At 52.0% G+C, this 14,243-nt stretch overlaps 4 protein-coding genes across 8 annotated transcripts in view; 3 read left to right on the forward strand and 1 right to left on the reverse strand.

Moving 5' to 3' along the window:
• Positions 1-2,823, reverse strand: part of LOC109521210 (uncharacterized) — a 4,044-nt gene extending 1,221 nt beyond the window's left edge. The window contains exons 1-7 of one of the 2 annotated variants that reach the window (XM_019878908.1): positions 2,653-2,823; positions 2,406-2,527; positions 1,467-1,605; positions 1,270-1,391; positions 429-539; positions 204-310; positions 37-127 (exon numbers count right to left, since the gene is read on the reverse strand). In XM_019878908.1, coding sequence (XP_019734467.1) covers positions 37-127; positions 204-310; positions 429-539; positions 1,270-1,391; positions 1,467-1,605; positions 2,406-2,527; positions 2,653-2,749 — 789 coding nt within the window. In that variant the 5' untranslated portion in view covers positions 2,750-2,823. Of the gene's footprint in view, positions 1-36; positions 128-203; positions 311-428; positions 540-1,269; positions 1,392-1,466; positions 1,646-2,405; positions 2,528-2,652 lie in introns of those variants that run through there. The other variant, XM_019878917.1, reaches the window with a different exon arrangement.
• On the forward strand, positions 2,778-5,125 carry haus2 (HAUS augmin like complex subunit 2). 2 transcript variants are annotated; one of them, XM_019878934.1, is made up of 7 exons: positions 2,778-2,857; positions 3,645-3,717; positions 3,801-3,899; positions 3,966-4,035; positions 4,125-4,257; positions 4,350-4,458; positions 4,935-5,125. In XM_019878934.1, exons 2-7 carry the CDS (start codon positions 3,646-3,648, stop codon positions 5,049-5,051), a joined length of 600 nt encoding a protein of 199 aa, XP_019734493.1. In that variant the 5' UTR covers positions 2,778-2,857; position 3,645; the 3' UTR covers positions 5,052-5,125. The 2 variants fall into 2 exon arrangements, with proteins under 2 accessions (XP_019734493.1, XP_019734483.1); XM_019878924.1 differs by lacking the exon at positions 2,778-2,857 and adding an exon at positions 3,186-3,354 and having other exon boundaries at positions 3,646-3,717.
• Positions 5,126-5,608: 483 nt separating this feature from the next.
• LOC109520255 (4F2 cell-surface antigen heavy chain-like) lies at positions 5,609-10,274 on the forward strand. The gene is made up of 8 exons (XM_019877371.1): positions 5,609-6,304; positions 6,939-7,129; positions 7,494-7,769; positions 8,317-8,342; positions 8,463-8,620; positions 8,968-9,277; positions 9,596-9,694; positions 10,053-10,274. The coding sequence occupies exons 1-8, from the start codon at positions 5,946-5,948 to the stop codon at positions 10,173-10,175; spliced, it is 1,542 nt and encodes a 513-aa protein (XP_019732930.1). The 5' UTR covers positions 5,609-5,945; the 3' UTR covers positions 10,176-10,274.
• A 936-nt stretch (positions 10,275-11,210) lies between these two features.
• Positions 11,211-14,243, forward strand: part of mdga2a (MAM domain containing glycosylphosphatidylinositol anchor 2a) — a 32,207-nt gene continuing 29,174 nt past the window's right edge. The window contains exon 1 of one of the 3 annotated variants that reach the window (XM_019879027.1): positions 11,211-11,946. In XM_019879027.1, coding sequence (XP_019734586.1) covers positions 11,874-11,946 — 73 coding nt within the window. In that variant the 5' untranslated portion in view covers positions 11,211-11,873. The remainder of the gene's footprint in view (positions 11,947-14,243) is intronic. The other 2 variants (XM_019879019.1, XM_019879037.1) reach the window with 2 other exon arrangements.

The raw sequence follows: 14,243 nt of genomic DNA on the forward strand, positions 1-14,243 counted from the left end.
GGGGGGCTGTCATCCATCACCGAGCGTCAGCCTCACCTGCAGAGGTTGGAGAGCTTCATGCAGACCGGGAACCGTCACCAGCAAAGAACCTCGTTTCCTGAATGCTTGCATGATGAATCTCCAGGTCCTGAACGGTGCGGCTGCGTTAACTGCATGTCTTTTAATTCCGCGTGTCCATATTGCGTGCGCAACCTTGCCCTGACCTGACTTGCTCGCCGGGCTCCATGAAATACTCAAAGACGTTGTTCATGACCACCACGTCGGCATTCCGCAGCAGAGCCTCCTGCGTGCACACGTCAGCGTGGATGACCTGTTGCAGAAACACTACACAAATAAATACTCCGCAAAAAAAAAAAAAAAGCCATCAAATACACCCTCCTCAGCAGATCGCGGACGCCCCACGCACGCCAAGATGGAAGCGGACCCACCTGGACTCTGGCGTCCATCCCGTACTTGAGCACGATTTTATTTTGCAGCTGAACAAACTCCTCGCTGATCTCCACGCCAACCAGCCGGGACGCCGAGCTATACACGTAGCCCTGAAGGAACAACAAGGGTGAGGTGTATGGCCGTGTCAAAGACCTGATGGGTGTCAGTGTGAAAGAGGTAGTGAGAGAGGCTATAACTCTGCGAGAAAGGGGTGTACAGATAGATGCACAAGTGTGAAATTGGTTCATGTACAGTAGTTTTGAGGGCGAACTGTACAGTACATGGATGGGGAAAGGGAAATGAATGGGGTACAGTGTGTCTGTTTGAAAGGGGTAAGTCAGTTTAAAAAGGTACGTTAGTGTCAAAGGCTTGCATCCCAATGTAAAGGGCTCTGTGAAACGGAAACGTCAGTGTGAAGGGGCGGGAGGGGGGGTTGAAAATGGCTTGATGTGCGGGTGGGCTCCATACCAGTGAGAAAGGGGGGTATGACAGCATGAAAGGGGGCATATATTGATTTGAAGAGGTTACATTGATGTGAAAGACACTTTCAGTCGTGTGAAACTTGATTGAAAGGAGAGTAGATCTTTTTGACATTGGTACATATCAGTCTGGAAGGGGTATGTGAAAGGAATACATCCCAGTGTGAAAGGGGTGGATGTCAGTAGCTAAGTGCAATGTGGCTTTTAAAAGGTCATATATGTTGTCCGAGAGGAGTATACGTCAGGTGAAAACGGATCCATGTTTGCGTGAAAGCAAAGGATGTAGTATTTTGATTTGAGAAGTGTGTGTGTGTGTGTATATGTGGGCATGAGAGGGGGTATGCTCGTGTTGCCATCTGACCCCGTAGAGCACGGCCCCCAGTCTTGACCCGACGTCCACCAGCGTACGACCCCTCAGGTCCGGCAGAACGTTTTGGAACAAGAAGAGCAGCTCGCACATGGAGAACGAGTGCGAGACAAAGTCTGTTTGCACACACAGCCGACAATTGTGGGAAAACGCCGCACCGCAATTCATCGAGTGGCGACGGACTCACGCACCCAGAGGCGCCGTGCTGCAGGATCCGCATTTGAGACAGTAGCATCGACTCATCCTTCCCGCCTCGCAGAGGGAGTCCACGTGCTCGTCGTCATACAGGAAGGCGTCTACGTGGACGGTCGGACGCGCGCGCTGCTTCATCTGCAAGACACAAACACATGTACCGTACACACGCCCGCATCTTGCGGTGGGAGAGGGGTGTTTGTCGCTTTGGAGAGGCATGTCATGGGAAAGCGATTTCTGTCAGAGTGAGACATGCTATATTACGTGTTACGAGTTTGTTTCGGTGCAAAAGGGGCATATGTCCGTTTAAAATGATGTCGGTGTGAAATGCGATCTGTCAAAGGGATAGGACAGTGTGAAATGGGTGTACTGTACTGTATTTGTGAATGGAGAGTGAAAGGGACACATGCCATTGTGACAGAGGTTATATATTCCAGTGAAAGAAGTGTATGTCAGGGCAAAACTGGTCCATGCCAGTGTGAAAGGGGTGTATGCCATCATGTCAAAGTGAAAGGATTTGTCTTGTAAAAGGGGTACGTGCCAGTTTGAAAGAGTACAGGTCAGTGTGACAGGGGTATATTTAGGTGCGAAGGCCAATATGCGTCAGCGTGAAAGGGTTTCGTTGAAAGGTGCTACATTTTGGTGTGAAAGGGGCCATATGTAGATGTGAAATGGGTGTGTGCCAATGGGAAAGGGTGCATGTCGATGGCAAAAGTTGTACCCTGATCTGGAAGGGGTATATGTGGGTGTGAACAAGATAGATGTAGATGCGAAAGGGTTACATGTTAGCGTGAATGATGTACGTATACGTCGCAGTGAAAGCGCTATGTCCCAATGGGAAAGACTGCACGTACTGCACATGCAGTGAGAGGGTGTACGTCAGTGTGAAAAGGCTATCTTCTGTCTGTGAGTGTGAAAGACACGTGTGCATGCGCAACCTTATGCAGGGCGTTCGCCTCACACGCGAGCATGGCGTCCGTCGGCAGGCTGTCCCTGATGTCATCAGCGATGCACCTCAAGATGACTTGATTGTTGTCCACCAGCATCTCATCCAACTCATCTCCAAATGCAAGGCATTGTGGGTAAACGTAGTCAACAACAACAACTCGACACGTGTGACGTTCCAACAGTTCGAAGCGAGTAAATGCGGCAGAAGACGTCGCAGTCTTGGACGAGCGCGCGTACCTGAAGTTCGCATCCAGTCGAGCAGCTTCGGCAGCTGAGAAGGTTCGACTCTGCTCAAGAGCTGCCGTAGCTCACTTTGAGCTTCACGCAAGTTCATCGTGGCTTCTACGCTGGCTGGTTTACGACACTTTGGCCTCCTTTGCCGCCCCACTGCTCGCCTCAAAACACGGAGTGACGGCACCTGGAGACCCGGATGCTGTCGCGCGTACAGTCGTTTTAAACTCGTTTTTACACTTTATTTATTTATTGTGATCTGAGCACGACTGTAAGTTCGAAGTTCATAGGATGGACACTTCGGACCACAAACACGAAAATATTAATCGACCTTTGAAAAAATAAAAATAAGCAGAAACCGGAAGTATTTTTTCACTAACTTTATTGTTTTTCATGACAAGACGCCACGAACACAATTTCTCGCCACAAGAATCAGCCTACTTAATCAGAAATATATCAAGACACATGTCGAAATGCATGTTTTTTTTTTTGGGGGGGGGGTTGACTCCCCCCCCCCCCTTCCCTGAGCGTGCAGTTCTCATGGCGTCCTTCTATTTGGGGGTCACTGTCGGGCGGCTACACCGTCTCGAAACACACGAAGGAGACAAACAGAAACTCAAAGCGTCTGGCGGGCTCGAATTTCCACAAACGTTTGTCAGATTTTGAACTTTTCACCCCTCCGACCAAAAAGTCTGTTGTTTTACCACGGTAAGTCGTTTGCTGTGTGTTTATTCTTTCGAGCAAAAACTCGTTTTAAGGAATCCGGACGCTTGGTGAATGTAGGGTTAATCGCGAATAATAAGCACTCGTATATAGCTCGCTGTAAGGTTACGATTCAGTGTTCAACAAGTGTGTAAGCATAGGATATATATGGAAATGGCTATAGGACACATCCAAGGAGAAAGTCATTTGTGTTTTCAAAATGGTACTCCGTCAACCATCACCCGATGAAATGTGGACGTGTTGAGCGTGACGTCACAATACAGTCCCTCTCCCCAGATGCCTCAATGCGCCGTGACGTCATCACCCAGGCTCCTGTCCAAATGTGTGTCCAGTGGAGCCGTGTCTCAGGTCAGCCTGTAGGCATGTTGCCATCGCTAACTCTTGACTGGCTTGTAACTGCGTCCAGTAATCGAATTCACTGCGGTTCTCAGGAGGAACTAGCGTCTGCCTACTCATCCCAGAGCTCCTTCTTCTCCTCTCGGCTGCACGAAGCTGAGCAGCGAATCCAAATGCAGAAAGAGCTGGAGAAGGTAGAGCAGCCCATTTTGATTTGTCCCGCGCTGATGACATCATCAGCCTCACTTCCTGTGTTGCAGCTGCAGCTGGAGGTGGAGCTACTGAAGGAGGACAAGAAGAACGCTGACGTCACTCACGCGTTCTACCTCGGTGAGGAACATGCACGCGCATGCGCGCGTTGATCGATTGGTGGGTTTCGGATCAGAACTTTATCGAAGAACTTCTCCCTTCCTCCTCAGCTGCCAGGCTGCAGGCGCTGCAGACGTTCTGCACTCACCTGCAAGATGTTCTGAAGGACCACAAGCTTCTGGCCCAGCGACTCAGCAGGCCGCTGTGCGGCACCGGCCTGCCCATCCCGGCCCACCTGCACCGGTAGCGTCCGCCTCCGCGTCCGATGTGCAAATAAGATGACCGCGATGTGTCGACAGCAGGTCACGTTGTTGTTGTTGTTGTTGTTGCTCAAGGTTTGTGGTGCAAGTGGTCCACATGGCGATGGACTTTGTGGAGACTTTGGATGAGAAGAGAAGCGCTGTAAGCCGACGCGCCGATGCCACTGCTGACCTGGATCAGCTGGTAGGAAATTTAGGCCTGAGAGCTTGGCCAGCACATTAGCCGTGGTACCGCTTCAACAACATGGACAGTATCTACATTTGTATAATTAAAAGCTTCTAAAGCACTTTATTTGAATCAAAAGATAATTCCAATTTCATGTTCTGTCTTCTTTATTTGGAACAAACCAAATCTTTAATGACATCAATGAAGCAATGTTTTATTGGCATGTGCTGTCAACATCACTTTTTTTTCATGAATCCAATTTTTTTTGTACAGTGAATCACTTAACCAAATCAATTTAGAAAAAAAAAAATGTTGACCTACGATTGTTAATTTGATCATTTTCTTCCCAAATAATCACTTCCTCAAATAAATACATTTGCTCGTTTCGAGCGCTAATATTTTTATTATTATTATCGTGAACAGTAGCGAGTGATGCGACTTTTGCCGTCCCCCGCGTTGAAGCGTGAACGCTTTGTCCTGCGTCTTTGTGTCAGAAAACGTCCGTCTCCCAACTCTTGGCTGTGGCCTCGGAGGAGGAGCTGTTGGCCAATCGCCTTCTTGGATGGAAGGACGTGTGCGACAGCCGCTTGAGTGACAGCTCATCGTCTTGACTTCACCGGCCTACTTCCGTCCCCTTGTGACCTCTTCTTCTTGTTTGGTAGAAAACGACTTCTTTTGAAATGCAGTCGAGCTCCCATCTTTAATTTGGGCCACGCCAATGTAGTTTCACCCCGTGGCCGGTAGAGGTCCCTCAACGACAAAATACACTTTACTGAGAAAAACGGAATAGATTTCGTATTCATCATGAATCGAAACTGCCTCGTGTTGGTTCTTTTATTGACCCCCCCCCCCCGCCCCACAGGTGTGTAAAGAATATTACGACGTCAAGGGTTGTTGAGATGTGCGCTTCGTTCGGGATGTATTTGGGAGAATAATGACGAGAGATGAATTTTCTTGCTTAACCCAAACTCGTGGCATGTTTATTTGCCGACTGCACAGAGAGCAGCCGCTTCTCATCACCACTATACAGCAAGAGGAAGTATTGCACGCCGAGTACAGACCGGATATGGCGTACGTAGTATGTTGGGTTGCCAGATCCCTTCAAAATAAAGAACACATCACAACATGACAGCAGAATGAGGATCCAAGATATCGCTTTTCAACAAGGGTGATAAAAAGCGCCGGAAGAGAAATCTTGTTGAATGATGCCTTCAACTAACACGGAAATGCGGCGCTCAATGTTTTTATTGTCCTGTACTATATTTGTTTGAATCATAACCACGCACTCATTTATTTACACAACATAAATGTATACATCCATGTAAGAATAAATACCGTTATACACATCAGGCGGCTGTTTGACGGACATGACTCAATGGTTGATGCTCAAGCGTCGTTTTTCCCGACAGCCCTGAACGCAGCACGTGCTTCTCTTCATCCCGAACCGTCATCGAACACCGTCTTCGTCTCGCCTCCTTTTCTTTGGTTCCCAAACCGCAGCCACCATGGACCGGACCGAAGACCCGACCCCGAACCGACACCAGGCCGTCGCGGAGATGCAAGACGCGGCGAGCGAAGCGGACCGAGCGCCGCCGCCGCAGCCCGACGCTCGGCGCGACGAGGCTGCGGATGCTGATGCGACGGAGGCCGACGTGAGCGAAGTCCTTCTGGACCGGCGCGACGAACCGGACGCCGTCTCCGAGAAGCAAGAAGGGAAGGACGGCCAGGAGAAGCGAGCCGTGAACGGTGCGGAAGCGCAGTCGGAGAAGAACGGCTGCGTCAAGGTGAAGATGGAGCAGGAGGAGCAGGAGAAATTCACCGGACTCAACAAGGAGGAGCTGCTACGAGTGGCGGGCACGCCCGGGTAGGAACGCAGCTCCTCTTGGATTTCCTAGACTGATTGTACTCTATTTGGGTTTCACCAACCAGTCGTGCTGCCTAATGTGACACCCAAGGCGAGGAAACACGAAAAAAAAAAAAAACACGAATAAAATAGACGGGATGTTCAATTGACTCCATTCTATTTCGTTAAAATCGCATCATCTGGATCCAAATAGATGTATAATACCCTGTCTGGAGCCAAAGGATTTTATTTCGTCATCCAGCCACTTGACAAAATAAAATGGAGGACGTTTTTCTCAGTAAAGGCAGCTGTAGAACACATTTTATCCAAAAGAGAATTCACGGATGCAAAGCCACTTAACGCCTACAAACACAACAGTTATCAACCTGATGAAAAGAGTGTTTGACAGCTGAAAAAGGGGCCAGTGTAAAGCCTTGAGGAGATGGGATAGGCTGCCCCCCCCCACAAAAAAAAACAAACGCAAAACATTCATACTGTCCATCCAATGAAAAAAAAAAAAGTCCCCAACTCGGTGAATCGGTGAGTTGTGTGAGCGCGAGCGCTGAGGCTGGCAAATGCCCGGCTGGATACGGAACCCCCCAGAAGCTGTCTCGGATGTTTGTGTGTGAGACAGTTCTTGTTTGTCCTGTTGCAGGTGGGTGCGCACTCGCTGGGCCCTGCTGGTCCTCTTCTGGCTGGGCTGGCTGGGCATGCTGGGGGGCGCCGTGCTCCTCATCCTGCAGGCGCCGCGCTGCCGAGACCGGCCCGCCACCCACTGGTGGAACCGCGGGGCGCTCTACCACGTGCCCAGCGTGCACGCCTTCACCGACGCCGGAGACATCAGAGGTAATCGTCTCCGTCGATGCCGCGCATGCGCTGCGCGCCCCCGCCTTGAGCGCCTTGGCGCCGCTGCCATATTGGATGTGGCACAGTGGCCACATCCAACACAAACCGCCACGACCACCGCGTATTCCGGATATTATACGATAAGCTGCAGCGATTACTTCATATTTCGCGTCTTGATGCCATATTATTGAAACACTCCTTTTTTTTTCTGGGGGGGGGTGTTTTTTTGTTTTCATGATGTTCGTTTTCGTTACCCGTAATAACCATGGTCTATAAGGTATGCCTGTGGTCAGAGCTGCCGTGTTAGCATACTGTATACTAACGTCATTGTGTGTGTGTGTGTGTGTGTACGTGTGTGTGTCAGGTGTACAGCAGAAGGTGGACGCCTTGTCCAAGCTCAAGTTCAAAGGCTTGGTGATTGGGCCGGTGCACGTGGCCCCGCCCGACGATGCCATCGCGCTGAGCTTTCAGGAGATCGCAGCTGATGCCGGAAGTCTGGAGCAGTTCAAAGACCTCGTGCGGGTCGCGCACAGGAAGGGTGAGCGCGCGCACGCCAGCATTCAAAAGGGAATCTTCGTCTTCTGTGGCAGAGACGCAGCGAGAGCTCAAAGTGGAGGACAGCGAACCCCCCCCCCCCCGGGTGAGCGCGCGCACGCCAGCATTCAAAAGGGAATCTGCGATCATAAATGTGGGAACAACACATTCGGACAAATACAACGTGATGACGGCCCAAAAAAATGGCTCAGAGGAGTCGAATTTGAGATCAAGCCATGTTCCGTTGTTTTCTTCCACCAATTTTTTTCTGGCTTTCTTTTATGTCTCTTAGTCACATGATACGCTCTGTGTGATAGCAAGCGTTAACAAGAACCAGGAAGCACACGCTTAAGTCGATTCGTTTTCTTTTTGGCAGCTGGACATTCCGTCATGTGGCGGAATAAATTTCCGACAGGCCAACATCCAACATTTCGCTCGGCTTCATGCTCATAAGGAGTATTCAGAAGAAGGAAAAAAAAAAAGCGCTATCGATGGGCAAATGAAACGCACCGTCGTTGACAAGTCTTCATGTGTTGGATCTGCGATCATAAATGTGGGAACAACACAGACAGATACGATGACAATACTTTGGTGGATATATTCTTTATCCTCCAAAGTCCACACTGTTTTCTTGCGTTTCTTATTCATTTGAGATGCCATTTGTTCGGACAAATACAACGTGATGACGGCCCAAAAAATAGCTCAGAGGAGTCGAATTTGAGATCAAGCCATGTTCCGTTGTTTTCTTCCAACAATTTTTTTCCACATTCCGTCATGTGGCGGAATAAATTTCCGACAGGCGATGAACTTGCAGCCCGCCTTGGTCTTCTGGTTCGGCGCGGGCGTGGACGGCGTTCAGTTGGCGGACGTGGAGCACGTCGCCGCCGCCGTGCCGTCGCTGTGGGCCGACATCTGGGCCATCGTCCAGAACGGGACCAACGAGCGGCCCACCAGGAGGTCAGCGTGACGTTCGCGAGTGCTCACGAGTCTTTTTTGAGAACGTCGCTGAACACACGTGCTCGGCGTCGCAACGTCCCAGATGTCACGCGTGCTTGACGCACGCCACGACTTCATAGAAGTGCTGATCAGAAAATCTCTCAAGCAGGCGCGAGGCGTTCGATGACCTTGCGATATCGATTTGAATCTGATGAATTGTTCATCCTTCGCTTCGCGCGTATCATTCTTGAGAAATGTCGGTGCCTTTGGAAGAGCGACCACCCCGCTCCAGCTTTCTTCCTGCCGTACAGGAAGTCTCGCCCGGTGGCTTTATTGTGAAATGCCGACGAGGTCCTTCCTCCCCGCAGACTTCTGATGGGCTCGACCGAGCGGCGCTCGGCCGCCGCCGTGTCCGCCCTTCTGTCGTCCACCGGCGTGGACCTCCTGACCTCCGGGGTCCTCCCGGAGGGAGACGCGTCCGAGCTCGCTCGCTCCGTCCTGGACTTGTACGCCGCTCACTCTGCGACCGGTCTCGCCTGGAACCTGGGGGGCCGGGGGGCGGGTCACCTGGCCTCGCTCGTGGGCCCGGCCCTGGCGCCGCTTTACCAGCTGCTGCTCTTCACGCTGCCCGGGACGCCCGTGCTCCAGTACGGCGATGAGATCGGCCTGATGGACGAGGTGAGTGCGGGTGCTCGCCTCGCCGCAAGGTGGCGCCAGAGAAAGGGCTTGGAAAATCCTGCTCGTCTGCGCGAAGGCTGCGGCTTTGCTCTCTCTCGCCTTTTATATTTGGACACGAAAACGTTAACCGTGTCGCGGCTTGAAAATGTCAGCTTTTCCCGCGACCGAGCTGCCAAGTCAGGGGTGGAAAAACTCGGTGTGTGTCGGGGAGGAGGCCTGGGGGGGTTCTTCAATTGTGATGGCGCAACAAATTGAATTTTTTGGGTTTTTTTTTTCACTGTTTGTATTGATTTATTTTCTGGGCATGTCTTTTTGCAGGGCACAAAGTTTCCCAGAATGATTTGGGACTCACCCGGGGGGGACGAGGAGCAGGAGCTTAACGCAACCCTCAAGGTAAACGATTGCAAACGCAAAATGTGAAGATGTGATGAGGAGGAAGAGGATGATGATGCTGATGATGAGGTTGACATTGGAGATGAGGAGGATGACGCCGTATTGATGACGATGATGTCGTCCCCTCCCCCCCCCCCCCCCCCCGTGACTTAATCCATCCCTTTTATTTACACTGAATGGCAACATGAACAGTGGCGCTCATCCTAGTTCTCTGTTATGAAGCATGTTTATGTAACTGCACTGGATGAGTAGCCGGCAGCCGCTTTTTAGAGGGCGAAAAATCTCTACAAAATATTCACACCATGGCTGATCACTCCAGGCCAATCGGAAGCTTTTGTTTGATTTAGGGTTTGTCTACATGGGATGGGACCGCAGGGGTTAAAAACTGGCCGAGGTGGTCCTCGCCACCGCCGGCGCCCCGGCGGCGGGCGCCCGCGTGAACCCCGCCAGCCTGCGTCTGGGCGCCGGGCAGGCGATGCTGCTCAAGTTTCCCTACGGCGGCTAGAAGCGCCATGTCATCATCGTGTTTGGATCTTGCGTTTGTGTCCTGAAAAAAATAAAAAGGCAAATAAATGTCAACCGCGTCACGACAAAATACTTGGTTTCTAATTGTATGACTTGATCAAGGAACCGTTTGATTTTCAGGCCCCGTTAAAGCGCAACTACCGTGTACGGGTGTCAAAGTCAAGGCCCGGGGGCCAAATCCGGCCCGCCAAAAACTAAACCAACTCCCGCGATCCTTGCTAAAATCTCTCCCGTCAGGTGTAATCAATAATGTTGAGAGTTTTTGATCATTTTGTGACCCCATTTCCACTCACTTAAATAATCATTGAACAAGCAACAGACAAAGAGCTCTTTTTAAGACGTCTCAAGGAAGCTCCGACAAGGCTGAAGTAACAGCCGAAACCGTGTCAGATCGGCAAGAGTTTTTCTGGGGTCACCCAAAAAAAGACTGCGGTGTCTGCAAAAAAAAAAAAAAAGAAACGCGAAACCTAATTTAACAAACATATCGTGGACTCGAGTGATTTCAAAACTGGTCATACATCCGTTTGTTGTTGTGTACAAGTAATGCGATGAGCTGATTCAACATTTGTTCGATTTCCCTCCGAGGGAAGTCTTCACTCCGAAATGATTTCGACACCTGCGGTCTCGAGCAAGTGACCCCGGCAGGTGACGCACGCGCATGCAGGACCGATGAAGCGCCGCTCCGCCCGTGTCTTCAGTTGGAATCATACCGGCTCACTCTCGCGGGGGGGACCGACCGAGTCCTGTCGTCCATCATTCGGTGCCGCCTGCGGCAGAGCCTTGACAAAGCCAGCGGAGCTCGGAAGCCGTGGCGGTCTTTGATTTCTGTTCGTTTGCTTTCCGTTCTACTTCCAAATGTAGTGAAGATGAATTTCCATGCGAGTTTCCCCCCCCCCCCGCCCCATCCCTACTCGGTTTTCGTCGTGTAATTTCTGCCCCCCTTCCATTTAAATCAAAGGAGAGTGAGCTTCACTGAAGCGACTTCGCATCAGACCGCCCCGTTTTACTCTGAAAAGCCAACCAGGAAGTAGGTCGGCGGCCCATTGCCGGCGACTTGGTTCTGCCGCTGACGTCTCACCGGTCAAATCCACCGACACCAGCGGCGCCCAGCGAGCGAACGAGCGGACCGCCGCTCCATCTTCAGGCCGACTGCGCTCGTCCCTCGGCGGCCCGGCGGAGCGCGACGAGCCGCCGCCAAACCGCACCGCACCGCAGCCCGCTCGCTCGAGGATGCATTGAGGGGCGCTCGGCGCGAGTCAAGTGGACCGCGAGACTCGCTCCGAGGGTCAGCGGGAACCCGCCCCGCGCGCACACAATGTCAGCGCCAAGGAGAGCCGCCTGAAGCGCCTCTTCCTCCTCACACGTCTGGAGCCCCGGCCTCCCGCGGGCCTGCCGGGTGGATGAGCGGGACCGCCTGACCGCCCGGCCGGCGTGTACGTGCACGGGAGCGGGGGTGGGTGGGCGCGGGGTCGCCGCTGGCGGGGGGGGGCTCTTCGGCTTGCTTGGGATGTTTGCATGAGACTCCGACACTGGGCACGACTCTGCTCTGAGGAGGAGGAAGAAGAAGAGGACGAGGTGACGAGGACGAGGAGGAGGCGGCGGTGGAGGAGGAGGAGGGGGGGCCGAGCGTCTGCAGGAGGCCGGACAGACGAGCTCGTCCCCGGGGGAGGATGTGAAGATGGGTCCGCTGGTGGCGCTCGTGTGGCTCTGGAGCGGCTTCGTGCGCGGCGTGCACGCGCAGGGCGTGTACGGTAAGCGCGCGAAAATGCACTCACTCACACACGGGCGCGCGCGCACACGTGACCTTGCCATGATTGACAGCGTGCACGCGCGCGCGGAACAACAGGTAGACAGGCTGCGGCGTGCACCTGTCGACCCCCCCCACCCCCCTTTGGAACGTCACAGAGGGGGGAGCCTCGGGTCACGTGACGACGCACTCGATTTTTTTTTTTTCCCCCCCGCGGGCGGGAAACACCTGTCAAGGTCACCTGGCACACACCGAAAGTAAAGTGGCACTGCGCACAATTGGCCCCAGCGGAACACTTCCGGTGTGAGCTCACGTGACCCTCGTGGAATTACATGGCATCTTACATCACCGGCGTAGGCGTGCGAGCGCTTGTGTGTGTGTGTGTGTGTGTGTGTGTGTGTGTGTGTGTGTGTGTGTGTGTGTGTTGGGGGGGATTAGGCGCGAACATCTGCGCCAACGTTGATGTTTGGCCGATGACGAACTCGCAGATGGAGGCAACAAGTCATCGCCATCATCCAAATGCTCGCTCGCAACTAAGCTAACAGAACAAAATGGTTGCGGTGTTATAAAAAAAAAAAACCTTCCAAATGTCTTCTAGTGGCGCCTCGAGATGTGAGTTGAATTCTTTGCATGAACACGCTTGCCTCCCAACACGCTCAAATGTTCTTTCTCCATTGAAATAAATGGAAATGCAATTCATCCATTCCAGACCCCCCCCCCCCAGACCGCAAAAGAATTTTGGCACCCACCAGCTAGTCGACTGTGTAAAAAAAGTCTGCTGGCTGATTTGATCATATTATGTTTTAAAAGAACAAGAACGATTTTTTCTGCTCTAACACAATAAGACCCCCCCAAAAAAAAAAACCCTGCTAATTTTTGTCGATTTTACTCACAGTTGTAAAGTTGAACCAATACCAAAATATTGTAATTAACTAATCTGCCCGTAATTCACAGCTTGATTGTTGTCAGCATTAAGGAACCCCAAAATAATGGATTTTTTTTCTCCATGTTGTATTTTTGAAAACTCATTCGCCAATGAATCTGTTCTCAGTCTAGCCTAATCAGACAAATATTGGGATTGTCTTCAAAAAAGGCCATCTCAATCAAGCCCCACTAAAAACAGCCCCAAAATAAGTTTGGCCTCCAGATAACCGAGAAAAAGCCGTTTTGAAACCCGGCCGTGCCCGACGCATCGTCCGTCCTTGTTCTTCTCTGCAGCGGTTGGCAAAGCGGCTTCTTGGTGCACTAGCGCCACCACCTGATATTTTCCTTCCACTGACAGAAGAGAAATGTGAACTGATGGTGGCCAGATGTTGTGAACCGCGCAGGCGCCTTCTCGTGTGAAGCGCACTCATAACTCCGATTTTTGCCTGGATCTCCACACACACAAAAAGAAAAAATGTTCATGAGTGCTTTTCAAAGTCAAATCAGATGAATTGTTGCACCTCGGCAGGCGTGATTTAAAAAAAGGAATAGCAAGTAAATATTTCTTTCTTTGTTTTAGAAGAGCAAGACAAAAAGTGAAAGTGCTGTGCTATTTTTAGAACAGGCCTGCGGGCTACTACGCATGCGTTTTTTTTTTTTTTTTTTTTTTTAGGGGGGGGTGTCCACCGACCCCCAACTTCATCAGTGCACATAAAGTGTCATGAGCAGGAGCGTTTCTGACACAAACACACACACTCTCACGCACGTGAGTCACAGGCAATATGGTGCAGCGCGCGAACGCACGAAAGGAGCGTGAGTCACATGCTGCTTCTGCGGCTTCTCGTGTGGTCACGTGACAAGTCAAGTCAGCGCCGATCGCCTGGCGGGGGGGGAGCCTCACTGGGAGCGTCGTGTGTGACCCGGGAGCAGCCGCACCGCGATCCCGTTATTGACAGCTCATCAGCGCCGGCTCGGCTGCTCTGTGATTGGCTGACTGCTCTATCGAAACGCGTGCACGCGCGCGCGCGCGCGCGCGCGCCTTCCATTCATCATTCGGTCCTCTGGCGGCTTCATTACGTATGCATGAGAGTGTGCCGCTGCCAGCCAATGAGGCGGCGGCGGTTATTTTTGTCCGGCCCACTGACTGAATGCGGCGTCCTCGACCCACAAATAGCTGCTCTGTGATTGGCTGACTGCTCTATCGAAACGCGTGCACGCGCGCGCGCGCGCGCGCGCGCCTTCCATTCATCATTCGGTCCTCTGGCGGCTTCATTACGTATGCATGAGAGTGTGCCGCTGCCAGCCAATGAGGCGGCGGCGGTTATTTTTGTCCGGCCCACTGACTGAATGCGGCGTCCTCGACCCACAAATAGAAAA

The sequence above is a fragment of the Hippocampus comes genome, unplaced genomic scaffold, assembly GCF_001891065.2.
Source record: "Hippocampus comes isolate QL1 unplaced genomic scaffold, H_comes_QL1_v1.1 scaffold295, whole genome shotgun sequence".
Lineage (NCBI taxonomy): Eukaryota > Metazoa > Chordata > Actinopteri > Syngnathiformes > Syngnathidae > Hippocampus > Hippocampus comes.

Coding starts and splice junctions, on each gene's coding strand:
- haus2 (XM_019878934.1), top strand. CDS start 3,646: ATGCCTCAATGCGCCGTGACGTCATCACCCAGGCTCCTGTCCAAATGT. Junction 3,900..3,965: donor TGCAGAAAGAGCTGGAGAAG/GTAGAGCAGCCC, acceptor CCTGTGTTGCAG/CTGCAGCTGGAGGTGGAGCT. Junction 4,036..4,124: donor CACTCACGCGTTCTACCTCG/GTGAGGAACATG, acceptor CTTCCTCCTCAG/CTGCCAGGCTGCAGGCGCTG.
- LOC109520255 (XM_019877371.1), top strand. CDS start 5,946: ATGGACCGGACCGAAGACCCGACCCCGAACCGACACCAGGCCGTCGCG. Junction 6,305..6,938: donor CGAGTGGCGGGCACGCCCGG/GTAGGAACGCAG, acceptor GTCCTGTTGCAG/GTGGGTGCGCACTCGCTGGG. Junction 7,770..8,316: donor GCGAACCCCCCCCCCCCCGG/GTGAGCGCGCGC, acceptor TATTCATTTGAG/ATGCCATTTGTTCGGACAAA.